Source organism: Taudactylus pleione, unplaced genomic scaffold (genome assembly GCF_031769625.1).
Source record: "Taudactylus pleione unplaced genomic scaffold, aTauple2 ptg000275l, whole genome shotgun sequence".
Lineage (NCBI taxonomy): Eukaryota > Metazoa > Chordata > Amphibia > Anura > Myobatrachidae > Taudactylus > Taudactylus pleione.
The window spans coordinates 2,093,658-2,120,170 of NW_028284677.1; the positions used below are offsets into that span (position 1 = coordinate 2,093,658).

Consider the following 26,513-nt stretch of genomic DNA (forward strand, 5'->3'; position numbering starts at 1 on the left):
CAGCAGAGACATCTATTTCTCACTGGCTGCTGCTGATATCATCAGCATGCTTTAGGCTGTCCTGGCCAGCCAATCAGGAGCTTCTATGGGTGAACCGGGAGAAAAATACTGGTTCACACCATTCACACATAATTTGGGTTGTCTACCCGGGATTTATGTCCCAGGAGAAACACTGCTCAATAGCAGAAGCACCATTTTTCAGACCGACAACCAAGGAAATACACAGATTTATCACCCTGTGAATTTCCCGTGTCTCAGTCCCCAACCCTGGTACAGAGCAGGATCATTTGCATTCACACATAGCAAAAACACTGGTCAATGCGCATTCACATGCAAAAACCCGAGTTTTTGCACTGTGTGAAGGGGCGTTAGCAGGGGCGTAACTAGGTATTTGAAGGCCCCATAGCAAAAGTTTGTAAGGGCCCCTATGTACCACCCAATGGTGAAAAATGTATATAACACAGGAAACTTTGACAGGGAAGATGGGCTCCCATCAGCTCTGGCCCATAGCAGCTGCACCCCTTGCACCCATGGATGCTGCAACTTTTGCAAGCTGAAGCTTGTTGGTGGGTTTAGCCACATAATTTAAAGTGCTACTGATATTAAAACACATCTGGCTTTGCATTTAATATTAGTGCTGATTTACATTTTGGGGTCAAACAAGCCAAGAAGCGATGACTTGCAAAAGCCGCCACTCTGTAGACTACTCAGGGAGTATATTTGAAGTATATCATATGAAAAAAATCCAAGTAAAGTACAATACAAGCTTTTTCAAGCTTTTCTTTTGAATAATAGTGCTTTTTTGGGCTCATAACATAGTAGCACAGTGCTGCCATGATTGATAGATATATTCAACGCCCAGTCAGAAGACATTGTAAGGTTCATTTACTAACCACAAAATGGGTGTACAAGCTGCTCGTTGCTTGTTGTGCCATGGCTGGAAAATATCAGAATGGGATTTCCAATCACTCTTAAAGCACCACCTTCATTAAGTACAGTAAGTCTCTCTTCAATTACTCCTCAGTTAGTCAACTTTGTCTTTTATAACCCATGAGAGTGTGATTAAAACTCTTTATTTCATGTCACATTTTTATATCAAAAGTTTAGAGGGATGGTAAAACTCTGAAAACGATGATGTATACATATCAAGTCCATATCAATGACCATTTGGTATTCTAGAATTAATGAAACATAACACACATGTGAATACACTCCCTTTACAAGGAGCAGGATGTATGCAATGATTGTATGTGTATAGTCCACTTGAAAATGATCTGCTACCTACACACAGGAAGACAGCCATTTTGTAGCCCAAACACTTGCATACTTGCCTGCTTTTCTTACATCAGATTAAGTGGAAAGATAGGAAAAGAGGCAGTGAGTGGGGCTTGATCTATATAATGCAATTTGCAATCTCATCAAGTCCACCCCTTCAGTAATCGCAGATTTACTGAGGTGGCCAAGGCTCAATATTGCAATTTGCAAATTGTCCCAGGCTACTTTGCAGCATGTATATATTCTCTGGGAGAATTGCTAATATCTCAGGTTCAAGGTAGGGATGTGCAGGCTCGGATAGGTTCGAGTTTGCACGTGGAGTTCGGATTTTTCCCTCCAAAAAAACGGAACTCAGAACGAGGCAAAACGTCATCTTACATGGACGAACATCATCATTCCTGGTCTTTTGTCCAGGAATGATGATGTTCGTCCATGTAAGATGACGTTTTGCCTCGTTCTGAGTTCCGTTTTTTTGGAGGGAAAAATCCGAACTCCACGTGCAAACTCGAACCTATCCGAGCCTGCACATCCCTAGTTCAAGGGGTCTCCTGGACTTTCTCAGACAGAAGGCAACTATGATATACAGTGTAGTATAGAAAGGGCATTCTATTGTAGTATTACTATTACCCAAGTATAAATTGTTAGATACTGACACACTGTTTATATATGTGTCCCCATGAGCAATTTAATATAGTATTACCATGTTATATACTGTAGATATGAGAAAGTGCTGCACTTTCTGTAGTGTCTCATATAGTTAGTAACCTAATTACACATGGACTGGGCTACTGTTAGACTGATTCCTTTCTGAGCCAGACAACAAAACACTGTTTAGAGAATCCAGTATTCCAGTTTAATACTGTTGGCAGTGAATGTAAGGGTCTCATCTTCCTCACAGGATGCCATTTGGATATCTGCAGAGAGTAGTGTAATTCAAATAAACTCCAACTGCCCTTGCCCCAGTTTCAGGACAGACTCAATTATTGCTGCATAGCACATAATACACCCACTGTGTCTGGGACCGGCACAGAGGACGAGCATAGCGCATAATACACCCACTGTGTCTGGGACCGGCACAGAGGACGAGCATAGCGCATAATACACCCACTGTGTCTGGGACCGGCACAGAGGACGAGCATAGCGCATAATACACCCACTGTGTCTGGGACCGGCACAGAGGATGAGCAGAAAGAAACCCCCTGCGCAGGCACAGCGCGCATTCAAGCCATACTTACCGACTTTGCAGGATCTGGTGATGTTGTCTGCTTCTGAATGGCGGGACCCCTCCGAAACATGGGGTCCGGTACATCTATCCCCCTTGTCCCCCCCATCGCTGGGCCTGCTGCCAGTGCCTGTATGCAGTGCAGCTGCAGCCATGGGGAAACAGCACCGATGTCCTTTTTAATCAGGCATCGGTTACAAGCCAATCGGAACTCGCGGACCAGCAGCCAATCAGCAGCGGCTGCTGGTCCACGACTTTCTATTGGCTCGTGACAAGCGTCTGATTAAAAAGGAGTTGTTTATCAAGAGCTGCCACAGCTGGTGCTCCGGCACCAGAAAAGTAAATAAAAAACAATGCTGGCAGGGTGCAGGGGTTTGCTTGCTGGACCGGCGGGCCCCCTAAGCTGCCGGGCCCCATAGCAAGTGCACCCCTTGCACCCTCCATAGTTACGCCACTGGGCGTTAGACATAAGCGAGACCGGGGCAGTTTGACGAGCCCTGGTAAAACCCAGGGAATCTTGCAATGTCTGATATGGGTACAGAATGATTGACCAAGAATCACTAATCGTGGTGGTGATTGTGGTAGGGCACTTTCAGGTGCAATGCATTTTTAAACTAAGGCTACCCTCCATTTGAACCAGCTGCTCAGTGACAGTGCCTGACTGATCTCTCCCCTTTCTCATATTGGATTTTTAAAATAGATGTAAATTCTCCCAGGGGTCTTAATGAAAATATCTCCTTTACTTATTTTTCATAGACTAAATGTCTGCCTAGATAAGTGGTTACCAAACTATGCATAGCAGCTCCCTGGGGTGCAGCGGCACTGTCACCAGGGTGCCGTGGCAGCTGGTGGCCTAAAGAGGCATGCCAGTGTTTTTTTTTGTGTAAAATTATTTTTTGGGGTAGTTGATGGGTTGGTGGCATGAAGAGAGCTGTCACTGTAAAGCAACAGGCAATGAATCTTTACGCTGTCTGTTGCTGAATGGGGTCCTACATTAGACAGAAAGTGAAGAGCAATGCTTCAGAATGGCACTGATGATCACAATGTAAGGTAAGTAAGGGGGAGACATGGAGAGGGGCAAATGGAGAGACATGGAGGGGGCAAATAGAGGGCTTTTGGGGCCAGCTTCTCCTTCTCTGACTTCCTTACACAAGGATCAAAACTATTAATGGACAACACGCTTTGATGGTTTGAAGCCACCACATTATCAGTGGGCCCTGTTGACACGCTACATGGCTAGAAGTATGTGGACACCAGAACAGTACTGTACATATGTACTTGTTGAGCATCTCATTCCAGAACCATTGGCATTAATGTGGATTTGGTCACCCTTTTGTGAGTATAACAGCCTCCACTCCTCTGAGGTGGCTTTCTTCTAGATTTTGGATTGTGACTGCAATTGATTATACCGGTTTAAGACATATTAAGAAACCAGGTACACCTGGGTCTAAATTTACTAAGCAACGGGTCTGTTATTATTTGGAACACACTACGGTATTGTCAGCATATTCTATTCCAAAAGAAAACAAAAACATTTTTGCAAAAAACAATTCTGAATGCGCCATTGATCCTTGTGGTTGTTTCTGCATCTCTAACATGCCGCAATCCTGCCATGGTTTGCAAACTTGCACAGATCACTAAGATCTGTGCAGGTTTGTATAGTGTAAAAATAAGAAAAAACTGAGACAAAAAACCCTATGTTCAGATACTCTGCAATATGACCTACCCTGGGTTATTAAGCCTAGACGTCTAGTAGAAAAAATAGGATGGGGGGGAGGAATAATGAGTAGGTTCCTATTTTTTGCTAACCAGTAGTTACACTAACCAGTGACACAAAAGCAGGAAGACACGCAGCGTGTAGTACCCCTGCCATGTCAACCAGCTCCAGCCTGCTAAGCCCAGGGCTGGTCCCTAGGCAAAAACATTGATAGTTAGGTTTTATTATTTTCTAAAGTGTAGTTTCTTGGTTGTTGCAATCCCGCCAGTAAATCACCACAAAACCACTAAGATTTCAAATGTACAGCTTATACAATTTTTTCCCTTGCCTGTAAACCACCAATTGTTGGAATATGCTCATGTACTGTAGCAAGGCAATCATTTAGCTTGCCTTCGTAATGACAACAGCCAAAAGACCATCCACCACTCCAAATGAGTGAATAACAGGACTGGTCTTCAATGATGAGCCATCAATAGTCAAGGCATGGGCACGGTTAGAAGTCAAATGAAGAACTGTAAAAATAAAAAAGTGTAATCGATGAATTATCTTGGAGTGCCTGTATCTGGTTCAGCATAATTTGTTGACATTTACAAAGTCAACATTATATCGACATGTGGAAGACAAACCAATGTTAGTGGGACTACTGTTGGGTCTCTAGTTTCCCACTGACTAGCATTTAATTTTGATGGCATAATTGGCAATATTAGGATCATAAGGACAGAGTCCGCTTGAGTAATTTGAGTTCCAGTTAGGGGACCATGAGCTGCACCTAAGGGCTATTTCTTACACAATGGTTTTGTCCATCCGGCAAAAACTGGACTTTTTTTACCGCTGTTAAACTGCAGTGGAAGTTACAAATGCTTTAGGGCTTCTACACTGCTCGAACACGGCACAGTCACCGTGTTACAGCATTGGTAACCACTGACTAGGGCGGCTGTCATCCATGGTTTCAATGTAAAAGATTGAAAAGAGATTTTTTTTTTTAACACTGCAAAAACATCGCTCACGGTACAAAGCCTTTGTGTGTGAAAGGGACTGATCCACAGGAAAAAAAGACCGTTTGACTAAGCACCCACAGAAATATGAAAAGATTTGAGTGTGCGGGAGCTCTTTTTCTATAATATATATATATATATATATATATATATATATGTATATATATATATATATATATACACACACACACACACAGGTTGAGTCTCCCATATCCAAAATGCTTGGGACCAGGGGTATTTTGGATAACTGAATATTCTGTATTTTGGAATAATTGCTTACCATAATGAAATATCTTGGGAATAGGATCCAAATCTAAACACAGAATGCATTTATGTTTTATATAAACCTTATACACCCAGCCTGCACATAATTTTATACAATATATTCAAAAATTTTGTGGCTCAAACAAAGTTTGTGTACAGAAATGAAATTCATTTATGTTTCATATACACCTTATACACACAGCCTGAAGGTAATTTTATACAATTTTTATAGTAATTTGTGCCTTAGACAAAGTTTGTGTACAGTGAACCATCAAAAATCAAAGGTTTCATTATCTCAGTCATGCCAAAATAAATTCCGTATTTCGTAATATATGGATATGGGAGACTCAACCTGTATATATATATATATATATATATATATATATATATATATTCAACTCGGTAATGGCGGCACTCACGATTTTGAAAAAATAAGGACAATAGTCCAATCTGGGTATTCAACGTTTCGGTATAATTTCAACCTTAGTCAGGAATACATAACATAACAAAATCTTACCTTAAATAGAACACTATTCACCATATCCGTGCATGCTGGACCTGGAGCAGGGCTGACGTCAACGACCCGCACGTCACAGCGGAAGTGACGCAGCCGTCCTCGGTCCATTTACTATAGTGACAAAATAACAAAACCTTCACCAGTTAAAAACAGCATTGGGTATACATATCATGTATTGAGACATCAAGAGACCTTGACATGGCACAATTTAATCATATGACATCATGAAATGAATAAATGCAAAATGCAGTCATATTAATGCAAAAATTTCAAAACAATTGTAACTAAATCAGTATAATAATCTGAAATACACTATATCTAACAGATATAGTGTAAATCTGTTCGATATAGTGTATTTCAGATATTATACTGATTTAGGTACAATTGTTTTGAAATTTTTGCATTAATATGACTGCAGTTTGCATTTATTAATTTCATGATGTCATATGATTAGATTGTGCCATGTCAAGGCCTCTTGATGTCTCAATACATGATATGTATACCTAATGCTGTTTTTAACTGGTGAAGATTTTGTTATTTTGTCACTATAGTAACCGGCCTGAGGACGGCTGCGTCACTTCCGCTGTGACGTGCGGGTCGTTGACGTCAGCCCAGCTCCGGGTCCAGCATGCATGGATGTGGTGATTAGTGTTCTATTTAAGGTAAGATTCTGTTATGTTATGTATTATTATTATTATTATCATCATTTATTTATATGGTGCCACAAGTGTTCCGCAGCGGCTTACAAAGTACATAAACAAATTGTAGACAAGTGACTTACAGAACAATACAATACAGGACATGGATAATATATATTGCTACATTAGCGACCATATCAAACAGATAAGCAAGAGCGCATAAGCAACCAAGTGTTAGGTGCCCTAGTGGTGAGTAAGAAGCAAATTGCACTAAAGTAAGGAGAAGCACAAGAGGGTAGATGGCCCTGCTCGTGAGAGCCTACATTCTAAAAAGGTGGGGGAAGACAAACTGGGTTGACACAGATGGGGTAGATGGGGACGAAGGAGCATGTAGCAAGGAGTTAGAATAGCTGGAAGGCTTTGATGAAGTAGTGTGTCTTGAGAGCCCATTTGAAGGATTGCAAAGAGGTGGAGAGTCTGATGGGGAGTGGGAGAGAGTTCCAGAGGTGGGGAGCAGTGCGGGCAAAATCTTGGAGGTGGGAGTGGGAGGAAGTAATCAGCTGGCATGAAAGGCGGCATGCATTAGTTGAACGAAGAGGGCAGAGAGGAGCGTGAAGGGAGATGAGATCAGAGATGTATATGGGAGAAGATTGGGTGAGGGCTTTGTGAGCGAGCGTGAGAACCTTAAATTGGGTTCTAAAAGGGAAGGGGAGCCAGTGGAGGGCTTGTAGGAGAGGGGAGAAGATGTAGAGCGTTTGGAGAGGAAGATAAGTCGTGCAGCAGCATTAAGGATAGACTGGAGAGGAGAGAGATGGGATTTGGGGAGGCCAGATAGGAGGTTACAGTAGTCCAATCTGGAGATGACCAGTGAGTGTATGAGTGTTTTAGTAGCATTCTAGGTGAGATAGGGTCTGATCTTAGAAATATTTTTGAGATGGAAACGACAGGACTGTGAAAGGTTCTGGATATGTAGTTTGAAGGAGAGGGATGAGTCCAGGGATAACTCCAAGACAACGCACTTTGGGGCTAGATGAAATAGTTATACCATCAATTGATAAAGAAATAGTGGGAAGAGAGGTTATGTGGGAGGGTGGGAAGACTATCAGCTCTGTCTTAGACATATTAAGTTTAAGAAATCGCTGGGACATCCAGGAAGAGATGGCAGAGAGACAGTTGGAGATACGAGTCAGAAGAGAGGGGGAGAGATCAGGGGAGGAAATGTAGATCTGAGTATCATCAGCATAGAGATGATAATGGAGGTCAAAAGAGCTGATGAGGTCACCTAGAAAGGAAGTATAGAGGGAGAATAGGAGAGGACCAAGAACAGAACCTTAAGGAACACCTACTGTAAGAGGCTGTGGGGGGGAAGAGGAGTCGTGAGAGGAAATGGAGAAAGATCAGTCAGAGAGGTAGGACGACAGCAAGGAGAGGGCAGTTTCACGTAGACCAAGGGAGTGAAGGATATTCAGCAGGAGAGGGTGGTCCAGTGTCAAAAGCAGCAGAGAGATCAAGGAGAATGAGAAGAGAGTAGTGGCCTTGGGATTTGGCAGCAAGGAGGTCATTGCTGACTTTTATGAGGGCAGTTTCAGTGGAGTGGAGAGAATGGAAGCCAGACTGAAAAGGGTCAAGGAGTGAGTGGGAGGAAAGAAAAGTGGTAAGGCGGTTGTAGACAATCCGCTCAAGGAGTTTGGAGGCAAAGGGGAGGAGAGATATGGGTATTCCTGATGAAGGTTGAAATTATACCAAAATGTTGAATACCAAGATTGGACTATTGTCCTTATTTTTCAAAACCGTGAGTGCCGCTATTACAGAGTTGAATACTGCACTATTTGTGGAAGGCACCTAGTAAGCTGAAATCGTTGTTGGGAGTGCCAATCACTGCATTTGTATTATTCAATAGAGCAGATTGCTCTTAAAGATAAGGCACCCCTCATATTTCTACGCATTTGTTTGCCATCTCAATCTGTCTATTTTCATACACTCTATATGAGTCATTTTTGTACTTGGAATGACTGCTCCACAAGATCATACAGCAACAACGGGTTACTCCTATGTGGATTTGTCACTAGGAGAAACATTAACATTTTCTGACACAGATGCTGAAAGTGTGTTGTTTACTGAAAAAATATCTTCAGCAACAGGAATTGAATCCACTGAGACAATATATCATCAACTCCTTAAATTAAAGAAACGGGAGATAGACTTTTTATTGCACGACATCACACTGTCCGATTATTACAGGGACAGAAAAATTCTGCGAGGGTTTCAGATAAAGAACACACCCACAATTGGCAGGTTTAATCCTGACTTTTGTCGTAGGTGGGTTGCCGTGCTTAATAAAGCCTCTTTTGATTTTCTATTATTGGTTGTGGAAGAATCTGGAAGAGAATTAAAAACTACCAGAGAAAAAATAGCTGCTTTTGAAACCACACACTTACCTGAATTGGCAAAAGATTAAATTGGTGATTGGATTACTAACTTAACTGGTCAAGTAGACAAGTATAAGCAAGACCTTATAAAATTCAAACAAAACATAAAAGCTACTGTAGATCACGATTATGAGGAAAGAAGGTTCTATACATTTAGAGCTTCACAATCTCGTAATTTCTATTTCTTCAATCTAGAGACTGACACTTCCAGTGGGGGAATCTCAGTGACTCAGAATGTACTGGCACTTCGGTAAATACCTCTACTCGCAGACCCCCTTTAGGGGTAACTACAGTACGAGGGCCAAAAAAGGACACGCCAAAGATCATACACCAGAAGAGGACAACAGTGCCAAAGGCAAAGAAAAACAAACCTTGAAAAAGAAACAATAGTTTACAACTTATCTTCTCGCACGTTTACCACTGACGAACTGAATGTTCTGAATAAAGGTCTGAGCCAACCACCACTCACTATGGCTTGGACAGCAAAGTCGACTTATGTCAACTTAATCGACAATTAAGACTGAAGGAATACTTTAGTACAAAAGTGGAGATTACCAACATTCCAGTGGACAATTGTCCAATAAAAATTAAATCAACGTTTGACCCGGTATCATCCAATGCATCTATAAAAAGTTTTACAAGATTAATGAATACCTGCATTGATGCACAGAATACATCTAAAACAAATATCCATTGTAATTTAACCCCAGGAGAGAAAAAAGCCTTGAAAGATCTAGGCACATATGATGACATAGTATTCCGCTCTGCGGATAAGGGAGGGGGGAATGTTGTCCAGGACTTGGCACAGTACAAATTGGAGGCATTTAGACAACTTGACGACATCAAGTTATATAACAAATTGGATAGAGACCCTACATCGGTATTTTCCAAAGAACCTGATAAGATCCTACAAACTGCAGTAGAAGCGGACTTTGGGCCTGATTCAGAGCTGAACGCTTTGACCAGAGCGCTCGCACTGAATCAGGGCCCTCCTCCATGAAAATGGAGCGTCCTCCTGGACGCTCGCATAGCAGCATATGCGAGCGTCCATGATGATGGTCGCGATGGTCTTGACCATCGCGACCATCGGGCTTGCAACAGAGACCCTGCGGTAGGGTCTCGCTGCCGCAAGCCCTGGAGTGATTTTGGCTCTGTCAGAGCCAAAATCACTCCCACTGGGGCCGGCTTCAGACAGTAGGCGTTCCCATGGGAACGCCTCTGTCTGGCAGGCACGCCCCCGGCACGCCCACCAAAGGGGGCGTGCTGTCAATCAACATCGACAGCACGCCCCCTTTGGTGCGAGACCCGGAGCGATGGAGAGCCCGTCGCTCGCTGGGTCTCGCGCATGCGCACGACGGAGCTCCCTCCGTCGTGCGCATGCGCAGTGGGGGAACATCGACCCGCTTGCGAGCATCCTGACGGTCACGAGCGGGTCTGAATGACCCCCTTTATCCATTCGAATACAGCAAATGCCTTGCTTTGTTACACAAACATCCAACTAGACCACTGGGAAGACCGATTATATCGGCATGAGGCTCTCTTTTTTACGATATCTCTAGATATTTATAGGGGTATTCAATATGGGAGCGAAAACATCATTTTTGCGTTAATATCGGAGCTATGACGTCATTATCGAAGGTTTTACTTTTACACCGTATTCAATTTCAAAGACTTTTCGCAGTTTTGAAAAGTCTTTGATAAAAAACGGGGATAACTTTTCGCCATTGAATAGGTGTCAAAAAAAAGTGCAGAATTGGGGTTTAGGGGTGCAGGCTTAAAAAAAATAGCCTGTACCCCTGGGAATGACATTTAAAAAAGAACTGTGTCAAAAAAAATGTAAAAAAAAAATAGGGACACCCCAAAAAATTAATGTAAAAATTGGGGTGAAAAAAAAAAAATGGGAAAAAATTGTTTAACAATAGGGAAATAGGTTCAGGGCTATTCTGCATGTATGCGGCAGGTGTTTTCTAGAATAGATTTATAGCGGCAGGTGCACAATTGCAGAATTTTTAAAAACTTACTTTAGGGACTTAAAAATATGCTAGTACCCATTTTCATGTACCCCAAATTTGATGGCACCACTTAAAAAAACGAAAAAAATTATCTAAGTGCTCTTCTGCAACACTTCTTCAATGTCGGGAAAAAACACCTGCTCCGGCTATTTAAATCCCTGACTTTCATTTTAAGGCTAAAACGGGGGTACCCATAGTGATCCCCCATGTTTTTACAACTTTAGGGGGGTCCTACAATTTTTTTAAGGAAAAATTCGTAACTTTACGCAAATCCAACTTCGGAGGATCCCGTTTTCGTTAATTTCATATTGAATACGGGGATAAGCGGGCGCGCGCCCGATACTTTAACGCAGGTAAAAACTCTGATATGAAACGTTAACTTCGACAGTGAAGTTTACGTTTCATATTGAATACCCCTCTTAGACTTCTATCTACAGCCAGTTGTACAATCGGAAGGGACTTATCTTAAGGACACCTTCACTTTTCTGAAAAAAATCAAGAATTTACAAGATCTACCTTCTCTTTGTTGGATGTGTACTATTGATATAGTGAGTCTATACACAAATATACTGCACAGTTGCGGTCTTGAAGTAGTCAGGTGATTAATCACTAACAATCCATGATACACAGGTCCAGATGTTACATTCTTTTTAGACCTTTTGAATATAATCTTCACTCGTAATTATTTTCTGTTTGACAAAAGCTTTTATATACAGCTCCAAGGTTGTGCGATGGGTTCGTGTGTCGCACCCACTTACGCAAAAGCTTTCATGTTTGATGTTGAAAGAGATCTTTTCTCAGTCAGCCCCAATATGCATCCAAGATTATATTTTACACTAGATATATTGACAGTATCTTTATGCTGTGGTCCAGTACCAAAGACCACTTTTAGAAATGATGGAGAGAGTGAATTTACAGGGATGAGAACATTAAGTTCACTCATTCCATCAGTAATTCTGTTGTCAACTATTTAGATGTACTTGTCAGGATAGACAATGGTCAACTTTCAACCTCTCTGTATCATAAACCCACTGAATGCAATACAATATTGCACTATCAAAGTCATCACCCATTACCCCTCAAACGGGGTTTACCTTACTCACAATATCTTTGCATTCATAGAATTTGTAGTGAACAGAAGGATGAGCTAATACAAATGGAAGCTATGACTAACAAATTTTTGAAGAGGGGTTATTCTCTCAAATTGTTAACAGCAGCCTGCAACAAAGCCTTAGCAGCACCTAAAGAACAAGGCATTTCTCAAAGAAAATCCCTAGATAATTCCATCATTTGGGTGAATAAGAATAACACAGCAAGCAGAAATATTATTGATACTGCAAAGAAATTCTGGCCATTAGTGAATTCACACAGGGATTTACCGCTGTTGCATGAATCTAAACTTATCCCATGATATAAACGAGGTCGCAATCTTAAGGATTGCTTAGTTCGTACTGATATATCTCAATATCAAAAAGTACAAGCAACACACTTTCTCTCTAGAAAGGCAGGCAACTTCAAATGTCTGAGCTGCATCACCTGCAGCTTTCTTGAGACAGGGGATAAATTTGTACATCCACATTTGGGTCAGAAGTATACCATTAGACACTCATTGTCCTGCAGCAGTAAATATGTTGTATACTATATTCGTTGCCTATGCGGTCTTCTCTATATAGGGAAAACCGTAAGGCAATTTAAAGAATGTATGGCCTTCCATCACTCTGCAATTCGACAAGCACTGGAGGGCAAGGATAACGAACAGCCGGTGGCCAGAAACTTTCGTGAACAAAAGCATACATTAGCCACCATTCACTACAAAATGATAGATTTCATCCTGAGGATGCTAGGGGTGGTGATCGGGGTTCAGCTTTACTTAAAGCTGAGGCCCGTTGGATATACAGATTAAGGGCCTGATTCAGAGCCGGACGCAATTAGCGCTCGCTCGTCCAGAAAATAGGGGTGGCTATTCAAATGAACCGTTCGCCCTTTGCGGTCTGTTCACGCCTCTAGGTCTGAACGAGCGAACAAAACTTGCGGTCGTTTTTTGGAAAACTACGCCCCCTGGCCGCTCGCATCCTACGTCATGTCCGCTATTTATTAGATTAATCGAGTACATCGACCAGCGTATGAACTGCTCGCTATTCTTGTGGTTGGTTTTTGCTACCACAATTTTGCGAGCAGTTCTGTCTATAAAATAACCCAGTGACGTGGCCAATGACCCTGCTGTTTTAATTATGCACACCCATAAAACGCCCGTTTTGACCTTTAAGCACGCCTGCGTTCGGATCTCCACTCCCCATTTTCAAGCACCTACCCCTGTTACCACCCACAAATGCCTCTTTCTGTCACTCAAAATATCAGGCATTCGCTATTTTGCGAGCACATGAATTTCGACCGCGCTGACTGGTTCGCGCATGCGTATAACGATCCGTACGCATGCGCAGTTGGGCAAACATCGCTCGGAGCGAACGCTTACGAGCGGCTCTTAATCAGGCCCTAAATACCGTACATCCAAATAGGAACATCTCCCTCTTACCTGTTTTCTCTAAATCTATTAGATATAGTGTATTTCAGATTATTATACTGATTTAGTTACAATTGTTTTGAAATTTTTGCATTAATATGACTGCATTTTGCATTTATTCATTTCATGATGTCATATGATTAGATTGTGCCATGTCAAGGCCTCTTGATATCTCAATACATGATATGTATACCCAATGCTGTTTTTCACTGGTGAAGGTTTTGTTATTTTGTCACTATAGTAACCGGACCGAGGACGGCTGCGTCACTTCCGCTGTGACGTGCGCGTCGTTGACGTCAGCCCTGCTCCAGGTCCAGCATGCACGGATGTGGTGATTAGTGTTCTATTTAAGGTAAGATTTTGTTATGTTATGTATTCCTGACGAAGGTTGAAATTATACCAGAAACGTTGAATACCCAGATTGAACTATTGTTCTTATTTTTCAAAACCGTGAGTGTCGCCATTACCGAGTTGAATATTGCACTATTTGTGGAAGGCACCCGGTAAGCTGAAATTGTTGTTGTTGGGAGTGCCAATCACTGCATATATATATATATATATATATATATATTTTATGTGACGTTCAGTCGGGTTAGGGGTCCCTCTCCTGGGGTAGAAGGACTCCTTTCTTACACACACAGCAGCCTGGAAACAGCACACCAGTCTGGATGCGAGTACAAGCTGGTCGGCGCCAGTCTTTATTGTACAATGTCAGAAATTACATTAAGAAAACATAAACATAAATCCTAGCCCTGTCTGGGCTCTAACTTCACAAGTGATTTCCCTCACTACAAGAACCTGGCATGGCCTAATACCCTCACCAGCAACAAAAGCACAGCACAGTTAGGTTTCCCAGGGTCTCTGAGCAGACTCCCTGTCTGCTCACCCAGGTGAGACACTCAGCCCTAAACAAACTAAGCATATGTTGGCCATTCTCAGCTGGAAGCCCTAATGAGCCTGTTACCAGGCTGAAAGGCCCAAGACCTGGAATGGCCATGGGTGGAGCCCTTCCTCTCACCCACAACTCCCAGGACCCAAACCGGCTTTTCAAAAAGCCGAGACTCAAGCCTGCTACACTGCAGACTTTCTCCTGGGGATTTACAACACATAGGACAGGAATCTGGGACAAATGTCCCTGGCACAGACCACTTTACCAGTGATCCTATCACAATATACACACATATATATATATATATATACACATATACACACACATACATACATACGTACATTAGGCAGCACTCACTATATGGACGCATAGGGTCTGAATCAAAGGTGCACACTATTAACCTGCGGCTGCATTTTTTTTACGATGTTGCAAATGTGACTGTTATTATTGTAGCCAATAGGCTTCCTACTGAGATGACCACCGGCTGCGGCACTAATCAGCTGCTTTGCATGTGAAGACGCACCTTAGAAAAGACCATCAGAGATTACACTTACCCTATGGCAGGTGCAATCTAAACATGGCCGCTGGGGTCAGTGCAACTGTGTCTTTGGACATAGTCACTGATCACGATACACCCATTACCTCCCAGAAAATGCCCACCGAAAGTGCCTCTCTCTGTGTAAAAATTAATTCTGGATCTTTTGGCGGTAACAATAGTGACGCATGCGCAGCCTGAAAACATTGACGGCTTGTGTATGGCATCAGCATAGCATGCACCTCTGAATTAAAACCAAAATGAGGAAAACAGCAAAAATAGCGATGTTTCAGTGTATTGAAATACTTTCGGCAGGACGCATGTTTTCCTGCGAGTTTTATAAAAACAATAAATATATGTAATTTTAATTAACAGTTATATATACTACACAAATGTAAGTATTGTTTGAAGATATGAGTACTACTCTATGAGCCAGAGAACCAACTGTAGCAGTCAGCATTTGTGTGTATGCACACCTCCCAAAATATGGAAGTCTGAAGTCGGGACCAGAAAAAAGGAATTCACTGAAAGTGGCGTGGCCTTACAGCACACATTGTTTTAGTCAGAGTTCCCTGAGCTCCCCAGGCTCACTCCCTGCACGGCCTTTATTCACCCAAAGCTCCGCACAGCAGAGAGATGTTTCCCAAACCTTGCCACCCATGAGACACTGCAGGGGGTAAGATATATGTACGTATGTAAAAATAGGTATAATTTAATTAGTGTCATGGATGGAGACACCAGTTTTTATAGAAAAGGTATTCTTAGATGTGTTTTGGATTTTCCATTCCTAGATTCTTCATTGTTTATTTTAAATCTTTGGCCAGATCTGGGCTATTTTAACAGGGTGTGTTGGGAATTCAATTTAGGATGTTTTTTTACTGAAGCAGGATAGGATCAGATCTAGGGTCTAATTTTTAAAGAGGGAGGTAGTGGGGTGTCAGATTTGGACTTTAAATCTATAAAGGAAAACTAGTGGTAATGATGAATTAGTATTTATTACAACACTATATGGTTGTCACTAATTTACGCTTACACTGTTGATGTTGTTGTAGACCTTTGTTTTAAAGGTGACAATTAATGATTTTGTCAAGTTAGTCACTTTTTTTTTTTTACATATGGAGTGGATTTGAACCCTAGTATGTTAGGGACCTACCCGAAAGAGGTAACCTGGATATGGAGGGTAGGCCCATAACCTTGGCCATGATTATGCTAAAAACCTCTATTGATTGCAAAATGTTATTGCATTTATATATATTATTAATAATTTGGAGTTGTGCACCTGAGATTTGTCTATATTGGTCATTAGGATGGTTGCATTGCTTATTGTAACTAGAATTGACCTTGTATTGTGTATCAGTCACTAGAATAGTCTCAGCTTAGAGCCGTATTCAATTTGAGCGGACCTGCGATACTTCTCCGCCTCCCGGACTTTTCCACCTACTTCGCCTGTTTTGCAGGCGGAAAAGTATCGTGCGTACACGAAACGGGACCCGGCAAAACTTAAACAAGCGGAAAGTCATGTCAGATTTGAGGAAATCAGCCTGACACCCCCCAAAAGATGCTCTGACATGGGGATTAGCTATGGTTACCCCTGATATGGCTTGCTGAAGGTATTTGGTGTTTTTAAATGGGCTCAATAGCTGCTAAACAGCGTTTTTGCATAAGTGGTGCAGAATAGTATTCAGGAGGTTTTTTTGCAGAAAATAACTTATCCCAGCAAATTTGGGGTACTTGAAAATGGGGGCCAGCATATTTAAAAGTTGGTAAAGTTCATTTTTAAAAATCGTGAAAAATCCACCTTCCGCAAACACCAGCAATGAAAAAAACACCTGGGAAATACTTGGGGACCTCCCTGGAGTCTAGTTCGCGAGTTTTTAACTTTGTCCCTCAACTTTTTTTTTCGCCCCCAATTGAAAGTGAATTTTTGGGGTAAGTTTTTTTAAAATTTCTGTTTACCTTTGGGGGACTGTCTGAAGGCTGCACAGGGGTTCCCGCAACGTTGCACCCCAAAACCCAATCCTGCACTTTTTTTCCGCCTGCTATTCATAGGGGAAACTTTTCCGCCTGTTACACTTTCCGCCTAGGCTTTCAAATTGAATACGGCGATACTTTTCCGCCTGGCAAAATGACGTCGGCGAAACTTTTTCGCCAATTCTGACTTTTCACCTCAAATTGAATACGGGCCTAAGTGAGATTGGGCTGGCAGGTGATGTATTGGTTTATCCTTCACTCCCTTGGTCTACGTGACACTGCCCTCTCCTGGCTGTCATCCTACCTCTCTGACCGATCTTTCTCAGTTTCCTCTCATGACTCCTCTTCCCCCCCACAGCCTCTTACAGTAGGTGTTCCTCAAGGTTCTGTTCTTGGACCTCTTCATTCTCCCTCTATACTTCCTCTCTAGGTGAACTCATCAGCTCTTTTGACCTCCATTATCATCTCTATGCTGATGATACTCAAATCTACATTTCCTCCCCTGATCTCTCCCCCTCTCTTCTGACTTGTATCTCCAACTGTCTCTCTGCCATCTCTTCCTGGATATCCCAGCGATTTCTTAAACTTAATATGTCTAAGACAGAGCTGATAGCCTTCCCACCCTCCCACATAACCTCTCTTCCCACTATTTCTTTATCAATTGATGGTATAACTATTTCATCTAGCCCCAAAGTGCGCTGTCTTGGAGTTATCCCTGGACTCATCCCTCTCCTTCAAACCACATATGCAGAACCTTTCACAGTCCTGTCGTTTCCATTTCAAAAATATTTCTAAGATCAGACCCTATCTCACCCAGGATGCTACAAAAACCCTCATACACTCACTGGTCATCTCCAGATTGGACTACTGTAACCTCCTCCTATCTGGCCTCCCCAAATCCCATCTCTCTCCTCTCCAGTCTATCCTTAATGCTGCTGCATGACTTATCTTCCTCTCCAAATGCTCTACATCTGCCTCCCCTCTCCTACAAGCCCTCCACTGGCTCCCCTTCCCTTTTAGAACCCAATTTAACGTTCTCACGCTCACTTACAAAGCCCTCACCCAATCTTCCCCATATACATCTCTGATCTCATCTCCCTTCACTCCTCTCCGCTCTCTTCATTCAACTAATGCACGCCGCCTCTCATGCCAGCTGATTACTTCCTCCCATTCCCGCCTCCAAGATTTTGCCCGCACTGCTCCCCACCTCTGGAACTCTCTCCCACTCCCCATCAGACTCTCCACCTCTTTGCAATCCTTCAAACGGGCTCTCAAGACCCATTATTTCATCAAAGCCATCCAGCTGTCATTCTAACTCCCTGATACATACACCTTCCTCCCCATCTGTGTCACCCCTGTTTGTTTCCCCTTCCCCTTTTAGAATGTAAGCTCTTGTGAGCAGGGCCCTCTAACCTCTTGTACTTCTCCCTACTTTAGTTTCATCTACTTCTTACTCACCACTAGGGCACCTAACACTTGGCTGTTTATGCTCTGTTGCTTATCAGGGTGTTATGGTCACTAAAGTAGCAATATATATTATCCATGTCCTGGTCCTGTATTGTATTGTTCTGTAAGTCGCTTGTCTACAACTTGTTTATGTGCTTTGTAAGGCGCTGCGGAGCATTTGTGGCGCCATATAAATAAATTATAATAATAATAATAGCCCTTTGCCATAACAAGATTTCATATATTTTATTAGCTATTTAAAACCACACCCACGTTAAGCAAACCATGCCTTCAACATCATCAAACCCATTTTTACATTGCATACGCTGCCAGAAAAGCCATGTTACATATGTGCTTCATATACATATAGACTGTACATTTTACATTACTTTGTTTTTAAGAATTTAAATAATGCTTTCATTTCTGTTCACACATTCGGCCTGAACCTGAGTTGCATGGAGACGCAGCAGAATCTTTTAAAGCTGCATTGTATGCTAAAAGTGCATCCTTTTTTTTTTTTTTTTTAAACGGAGATGTCCACTTGCAGCACCTGTGGATATCTGTCTCGGTGCATCATCGAAACTTGCACCAGCCCTATGGCAGGTGTAGTATGGATTCTTGTGTGAGCAGCTTGCGTTTTTAAAATGGTCCTTCCTGCAGCCATTCCCCCTTTGTGGGCATGCGCCCATTCCGTGCACATGATGCTGAATTAACAAGTTTAATTGTTGGGAGGAATGGCCACACACAAACACACACTGAGGGGGGGGGGGGGTTATCCAGGCCTCACATCTATAGTCTTTAGGACAAATTACCTATGCAGGGACATCACCAAATCCCAAAAAGTCCAACACACAGCTAGATGATTAAAATGAGCAATTGAACAATCACCACGGGCCTGAGGTTCGCCATCCCTGAGTTAACCCCTAACCACCCTTAACAGGTGAGGTGTGAGGCACGGGGGAATGTGATTGCCACGCACCGTACAGGTGAGCGGTATATGGCTAATTCAAGTGTAAAGCAGGGGCATATCCCAGGGGCCAGTGCCCAATGCCAGCACACAAAAGGCAACTCTAACCTCCAGGTGCTGAGTCACGTACCTCCTCCTGCTCTGGCCTAAAATGTCCTCCTTGCGCTGTAGTGTAATCACCTATCTGCAGCCGGCAATGCAGAGGAGTAGGAGGAGGTGTACCATGGGCAGACTAGGAGCAGCAGAGTGTCAGGGAGGAACGTTTAGCCAGCAGCTAGGGGAGCAGGCTGAGCATTCCAGATTATGGCTCTGTCAACCCATGTCTTGAGCAACATATGTATGTACATATTTGCTTATATATTTGTGTGTATTTTTCAAATTACTTCTACGTATGAAATGTGACCCTACTGTCATCTAATAGCTAATGTCTACCTGTTTTTGTTGTGTTTTAATTATTCATGACTTATGAAAGAGGTAGAGCTACTGGATTTAAAAACTAATGTTAACAATTAGCATGATAACTTGCATGTGTTATTCATTGTTTTATGAGCACTCGATTTTATTTTCAACTGTCAAATTATAAACATTTTTACAGTAGATCAAATCAGAAACAATTTAAATACTGTAATGTTCTAAATCCACTTGCAATCATCTCTATATTTTAGTGAAAGAAACATATGACAGTCTTTTAGAAATGATTATAGATATTAAGGTGATTATATAAAATGTATAGCTCCAAAGAAAATGCTGCATTAAGCCCCTCAGTAGATAAAAAGCAATAATGAATGATTAAAATATAGTGCCTGCCTTAATTTATGAGTAATCTAAATCTTAGCACTTGGACCCATGAATTATACAAAATCCTTCATCTAGAAAATCCCATGTCCTATGCGGGTATCCCTGACCGACGCAATGGCTGAACTACCGTGTTGCCGACCGAGTGTACGATATGGTAAGCATACACACGTATCAATCGGCTACTCGATATATCTGGCCAGACATTACAACTGGGCGGGCATTTAAATATGCCCGCTTAGTTAGGATGCCATTGTTGCTGGTGTCATTGTTGTGTTGTTCAGTTACTTGCCCGTACACACAGGCAGATGTACACAATATGTCTTTCAGATATATCACATCTTCTATGCTACACTGCAGACGCAATATATATGATCAAGGTCATTTACAGATATATTGTGTGTACCCAAGGCAAGATGCACTGAACAATATATCATTCGTTGGCTGTATGAACAACATATAGTACAATGTGTAGCCAACATATGCAAGTCTAAAACATTTGAACATGTATTCTTCTTTCTCCTCATCGACTAGCAGCTCTCATGAAAATTACAATAGAAGAAATTAATTTAGTCAAACAGAGAAAGTGAGTTCTTGGTTGGGTTGTATTAGGGATTACGGGCCCAGGGTGGACGCAGTTCATGTGCGGCTGCAAATTCTCATGGATTCGCTAGTGTAAAAATGAGAAAATGTCAATTTATGTATGCCTGTTGCGTACTTCCGTGAGACAGCACATAAGGCGACGTTGCATATCTTAGCAATGCTCAAGTGCGCTTGTGGATTTGATCTCTCCACCATCAAAGCACCATCGGTCACAACATCAATTCCCCGAGCAGCCTGTCTGCAGACACAGTCTCCCTTCAAACTTTCTCAAAATATGTCCACTGAGGCTGTGGTGCTGCGAAAGACATCACAGCCGCATGCTTAAACATGCCCATGAATCCTCTTTTTGCAATCACTTTAGGTCAGCTCCCAGTCTCTACTCTGATTTCCCAAGGATTGCAGATGCTGTCTCAGGTAATAGGGATGTTGTACGCAACTATGTACGCTATTGTACGCCTTGTTTTGAGCATGCGCAGAAAGTTTTCTAGACGTTTTGTGCATACGCAGTAGCAAAACATCACTCAACTGCGCAAAGACCTGCACTGCCTTCACCTCTGAATTAGGCTGTATGTTTTATAAATGTATTTAAACTTCAATTTTTTTTAAGTTTTAATTAAAAACTGGTAGTAGGCAAGAAATTGCTTGAAAAAACATTTCTTAAGTGAAATGTATATCAGAAAATCTAATAGCTGTGCAACACTATGGGAAAGACTAAAGGACAATAGATTATGGAAAGATAAATAACAGTGTAGCTAAAACACACTCTTCTGTTATATTTTGAGAACTTATTTTTTGGAATAATTTTTCGATTAACTGAGGATTCTATATACTGTAAATACAATCAATTTCTAAATTAAGGAAAATGTGAGATATGGGACTACCAAAGAATTATTGAAAATTGGGTGGAATATATATGAGTTTTTCTAAAAACAGAAGGAGGCAGTCTGTGATCACGTCGGACTCTCCAGATAAAAGTAGGGATGGACTTCAGAAGCCCATCATCAAATGATGGCTGGGCTTCCTCCATTGAATCTTTTGATGCAATGGCAACTAACCATTGCAGCAAAAGAATTGATGGTGAAAACTATTTACATGAATAGGTAAGGGGCGGGATTGGGGGTGGGGCTCGGAGCAAGAGCAAACAGCTGAGGCAGGCAGGCAGACCTGAGGACGAGGAGGAGAAACACTGCCACTGCTGCTGTGTCACAGCTGACACTGGGATCTGCTCACTGTCTTGTGTGTCTGTGAGTGACTGCTGCTACTGCAGGGCCAGGGCTGCACACTGATTTGGTCTCTGAGACATTGAGAGCCAATCAATATGCCCTGTTCCCTAGCAGCAGCCTAGAGAGAGGGGAGGATCACGTCTGAGGCAGTGAGAGACAGCCTCCAACGTACCCAGCAGCATGAGCCATGAAGATTTTCAGATGCAGAGACATAGTACATAGCAGCCAGGGGAGGCATAGCTTTTACGATTTAAAGAAAATAAGCAACCATCGGAACACCATCAAATGATTACCATTCGATGGTGGCAAACATCAGAATACTGCCATCAAATGGTAAAAACACTAATATCCCAAGAAAAACACTGATGGTCAGCAAACATCTACCATCAATGTCCATCCCTAGAGAAAAGGTTATTTTTTTTTACCAGTACTACAAAATTCCTATTTGTGGACTCATTGCTTGTACTTTCCCAACAATTTTTATTTTGTTCACTAATTAGTTGAAGACCATATTAAAAACATATTTAATGTTATGTGGACAACCAGTAATTACTCTACAGGTGGATAAAAAGTGCTCAAGTCATTGTCGCAAACTTGTAACCCCTCATGATAGGTTGTCCCCTTGATAGGTTGTCCCCATGGCATATCTTTGGTCATAAAAAGCTCATCTGATGTTTCTGTACAGTTTATCAGCTTCAAATCTTTTGAAAAACAAATTTCAATTTGTCCAAGGATTTGTGCATCTTCACCCTGGGAAAGACAAACATTTTTGATTATAACAATGTGCTTAAAATGAAATCTAATTCATAATACACATACAGAGAATCTAACTTGACCAACTTGTATAGGTTGGTCATTTTTGTTCAGTATGAAATGTATGTCTGTAACAAGTGCAGCTATATTGTAAGTTAATTCTAAAAATCAGTACAAAAGTGTAATGCCGCATATCCACAAGCCGATATAATGGACCATTGAATAATAACAATATCGTTCATTATATCATCCAGTGGATATGCTGTCAACGACCAGCGATGCATGCTGCCGCTGGTCGTTTACTACATCGCTCATTGCTCAAACCTGCTGTCCAACCTGCAGGTTTGGGGATGAGGGAGGGTGCTGGCACTAAACGATATCGTTCAGTGTGTGTGCTCAATGTCGTTAAGGACTTTGAGCATACCACTGCCGGGGGCAAACTACACGATATCGCTCAGGGGTCAGATGTATGAAGCTCTGGAAAGTGATAAAGTGCAGAGCGATAAACGACCAACCAATCAGCTCCCAACTGTCATGTTACAGGCTGTTTGAAAAATTACAGTTGCGAGCTTGCTGGGTGGTCGTTTATCACTCTGCACTTTATCCCTTTACAGAGCTTCATACATCTGCCCCATAGAGTGATATCGTGTAGTGATATGCGGCTTAAGTTATTAGCAATTTTACCCCTACAGTTAATCCATTGTTGTCATTTAAAATATGAATGGTTTCATCTAGGAGCTAAATTTTTCTTTCAAATTAAAGACTATTGTTTGAAGTTACTGAAAAATATTTAACATTTTTTTTAGTTTACATTATTTTATAATAAACAAAGCATGTTATATTAGTACTGTAAAGCCTACTGCATACGGCATATATTTGATAGTGTTTGCTGTCACGTGATTACCTCTCACTTGCAAAGTAGCTAACTCTGCAAGGTTATCTTTCTATGGTGTGTATGTTTGGGGGTTTACGGGGTCTTTGTATCTTATAAAGCCACATGGAAGAGACGCTACAGCTATGTTCTGTTCCAACGCCATGCAGTCTGTGAAATCCCAGAAGGCACATGACCTCTATGTGATTATATGATATGATGCCTCCCATTTTCATAAAAGCATTGAGGAATTCTTGCACTAGTCTTGTTCCAAGTGTTCATGCCTGCGTCAATGTCCAGATACTCCCAGTTAACCAAATTCTTCTACAACAGGCGAAAATCCTCAGTGGGTAATATATGCAACAATAAACCATAAAAAGGAAAAAAAAAGTAATTTTTTTTAAGGAAATTTTCAGAACAAAGCATAAAACACATCCTGGACTAAGAAAAAGACCTTGAAAAAGACACCTGTAGGGTCCAGTCTTGAATACCAGGGTTCCATCTATCGGCTGAATTGTATCCATGTGATCCTGCTGTGTGATATGCTGTATGGCTGTTATACCCCTATTTTATGTGTATATTTTAATAAATACTTTTTATTGGATATCCTGCACCATGAACAGTTTTTTTTCCTTTTTATATGAATATTGGAGGAAGCTATTCCATCTGTGGGAGATCAAAGAAACCTTTATATGTCTGCATTGATGGTTCTGATGTAAGCTACAGTGTGAGCATAGTTTGTGATTCGATAAAAGGTGTATGGGCACTCTGTGATGAAAGACACCTTTAAATGCCTGCATGAATATTACATATGTAAGCTGCAGCGTGAGCATTGCCTTTTAATACATTTTTAAGGTTTATGGGCACACTGGGGTGAAAGAAACCTTTATGTGATTTTCAAGCAACCCGTTTCAAGTAAGCACTGATGTGAGCAACTTGGCTATTTCTTTTACTAAAACGGCTGCTGTTATCTTATGGGAATAGGACCCTCTGGCTTATACTGTACATTGTTTTGATATTTCGCCTCATTCAGCAAGGATCGCTGATGTAATGGCATATGCAGTTCACCAATTGTTGCGTATTGTGCACTCATACGCATCGCAGTGCACGAATGCTTCATTGCGATCGCACTGCGATGACGGAGACCATGCAGAGCAATTGCAGGCTGATTGACAGGAAGGGAGCGTTTTGGGGAGGTGACGGGGGATGGTTGGAGAAATGCAGGCGTGCCAGTGCGTTTGAACGCCATTACAGGGGCGTGCATAATTAAGCCCCTGCGATGGCATACGCAGCCTGAGCTCTCACTGCGTGTAGGAAAGTTAGCAACTTAGTGGTAGGGTCAGACCTGCCTTAAATGTGGAAGTGGCTCCGATGTACTTCGGTGTTAATGTTTTGGCTGAATTACAAGGTATTACGGTTGTGCGAGAGGGCAAGTGGGTGTCTGCAAGTTCTGTGTGCGAGTGCTTTGCGATTGCAAATATTTGCATACTTTTGCAGTAGACCTACGTACACGATTGCAGCCGTGATCGCATCAGAAATCCTTACTGAATGAGGCCCATAGTCCAGGATGTGTTTTATGCTTTGTTCTGAAAATTTCCTAAAATTACTTTTTTTTTAATTCCTTTTATGGTTTATTGTTGCATATATTACCCACTGAGGATTTTCGCCTGTGGTAGAAGAATTTGATCCATTGGAAGTATCTGGACATTGACTCAGGCGTGAACACTTAGAACAAGACTAGCGCAAGAATTCCTCAATGTTTTTATGAAAGTGTTTGAGCAAGTGTGGGTGACTAGCTTTTGAGAATATTTCTTGCTGCCATTCTGTTTAGCGGCCAGGTTGGGTGTCGTTTGTTGTTGTTATATGATGCCTCCCATGTTCATTTGGGTTGTGCAGTTAAATCACAAAGCTAAAAATTACTATCATGAAGCATTGAAGAGGTATTTATCAGTTAACAATTGTATGCTGCTTGTGGGAATATGAAGAAGGGTGATGCAGGGTTTATTGGGCTATTCCATTGTAAAGTGGTTTTTCCTTATAATGCTGGGCATACACTATACAATTATCTCTCAGATATCTGTCCAATTTGGCTGGTTGGAATGAAAATCTGGTAATGTATGGGAGCAAATGACAATTGGTTTTAAACACTGGAAATCAGGCAAAAACGATTGTTTAAATTGGTTAAATATGTTTTATTTAACAAATTTGGCTGAGCATCCATTTTTGTCGGTTTTCCAGTGTTTGTGAACAAATGTTCGATTGTCATTTGCTCCCATACATTACCAGGTTTTCATTCCAAGCAGCCAGATTGGACATATAATTGTATAGTGTATGCCCAGCATTAGTAACACAGGTACTGCAGGAGCTCGCAATGACATGCTTTTGTGACTAATGAATTTGTATCAACAAAACGATAACCTGCTGTAATATCTACTGTTCTACTTAGTCTCATAATATATCCTATGTAACACATTATATCCTCTTTCCTATACACTGGCAGTGGCAGTCAAGAAATACAAACACCCGGATGCAAGGCCGATGCAAGGTTTCTGGGCGCCCTAGGCAACATTTCACCAACCACCCCTTCTCCCTCAAATACATAATAAGCTACCCATTAGTGACCCCAGTTTACAATATGTCACACAGCAGTATCACAAATTCATAATATACTATATAGAAATATCACATCTAATATGCCATACAGCAGATCCCAAAAATCATACTGTGCCTCATAACACTGCCGCCAATTCATAATATGCCACACATCTGTGCCACAAATTCATTATATGTCACACAGCTGTATCCACAATTCATAAATATGCTACACATCAATGCCCTAATACATATTAGGCCACACATTTTTGCCCTCC

General features: G+C 41.7%; 1 protein-coding gene across 2 annotated transcripts in view; it reads right to left on the minus strand.

Moving 5' to 3' along the window:
• Positions 1–18,662: 18,662 nt before the first annotated feature.
• RNASET2 (ribonuclease T2) overlaps positions 18,663–26,513 on the minus strand; it is a 214,086-nt gene continuing 206,235 nt past the window's right edge. For both annotated transcript variants that reach the window (XM_088481578.1, XM_088481577.1), the window contains exon 10: positions 18,663–22,769. In XM_088481578.1, the coding sequence (XP_088337704.1) occupies positions 22,569–22,769 (201 nt within the window). In that variant the 3' untranslated portion in view covers positions 18,663–22,568. The remainder of the gene's footprint in view (positions 22,770–26,513) is intronic.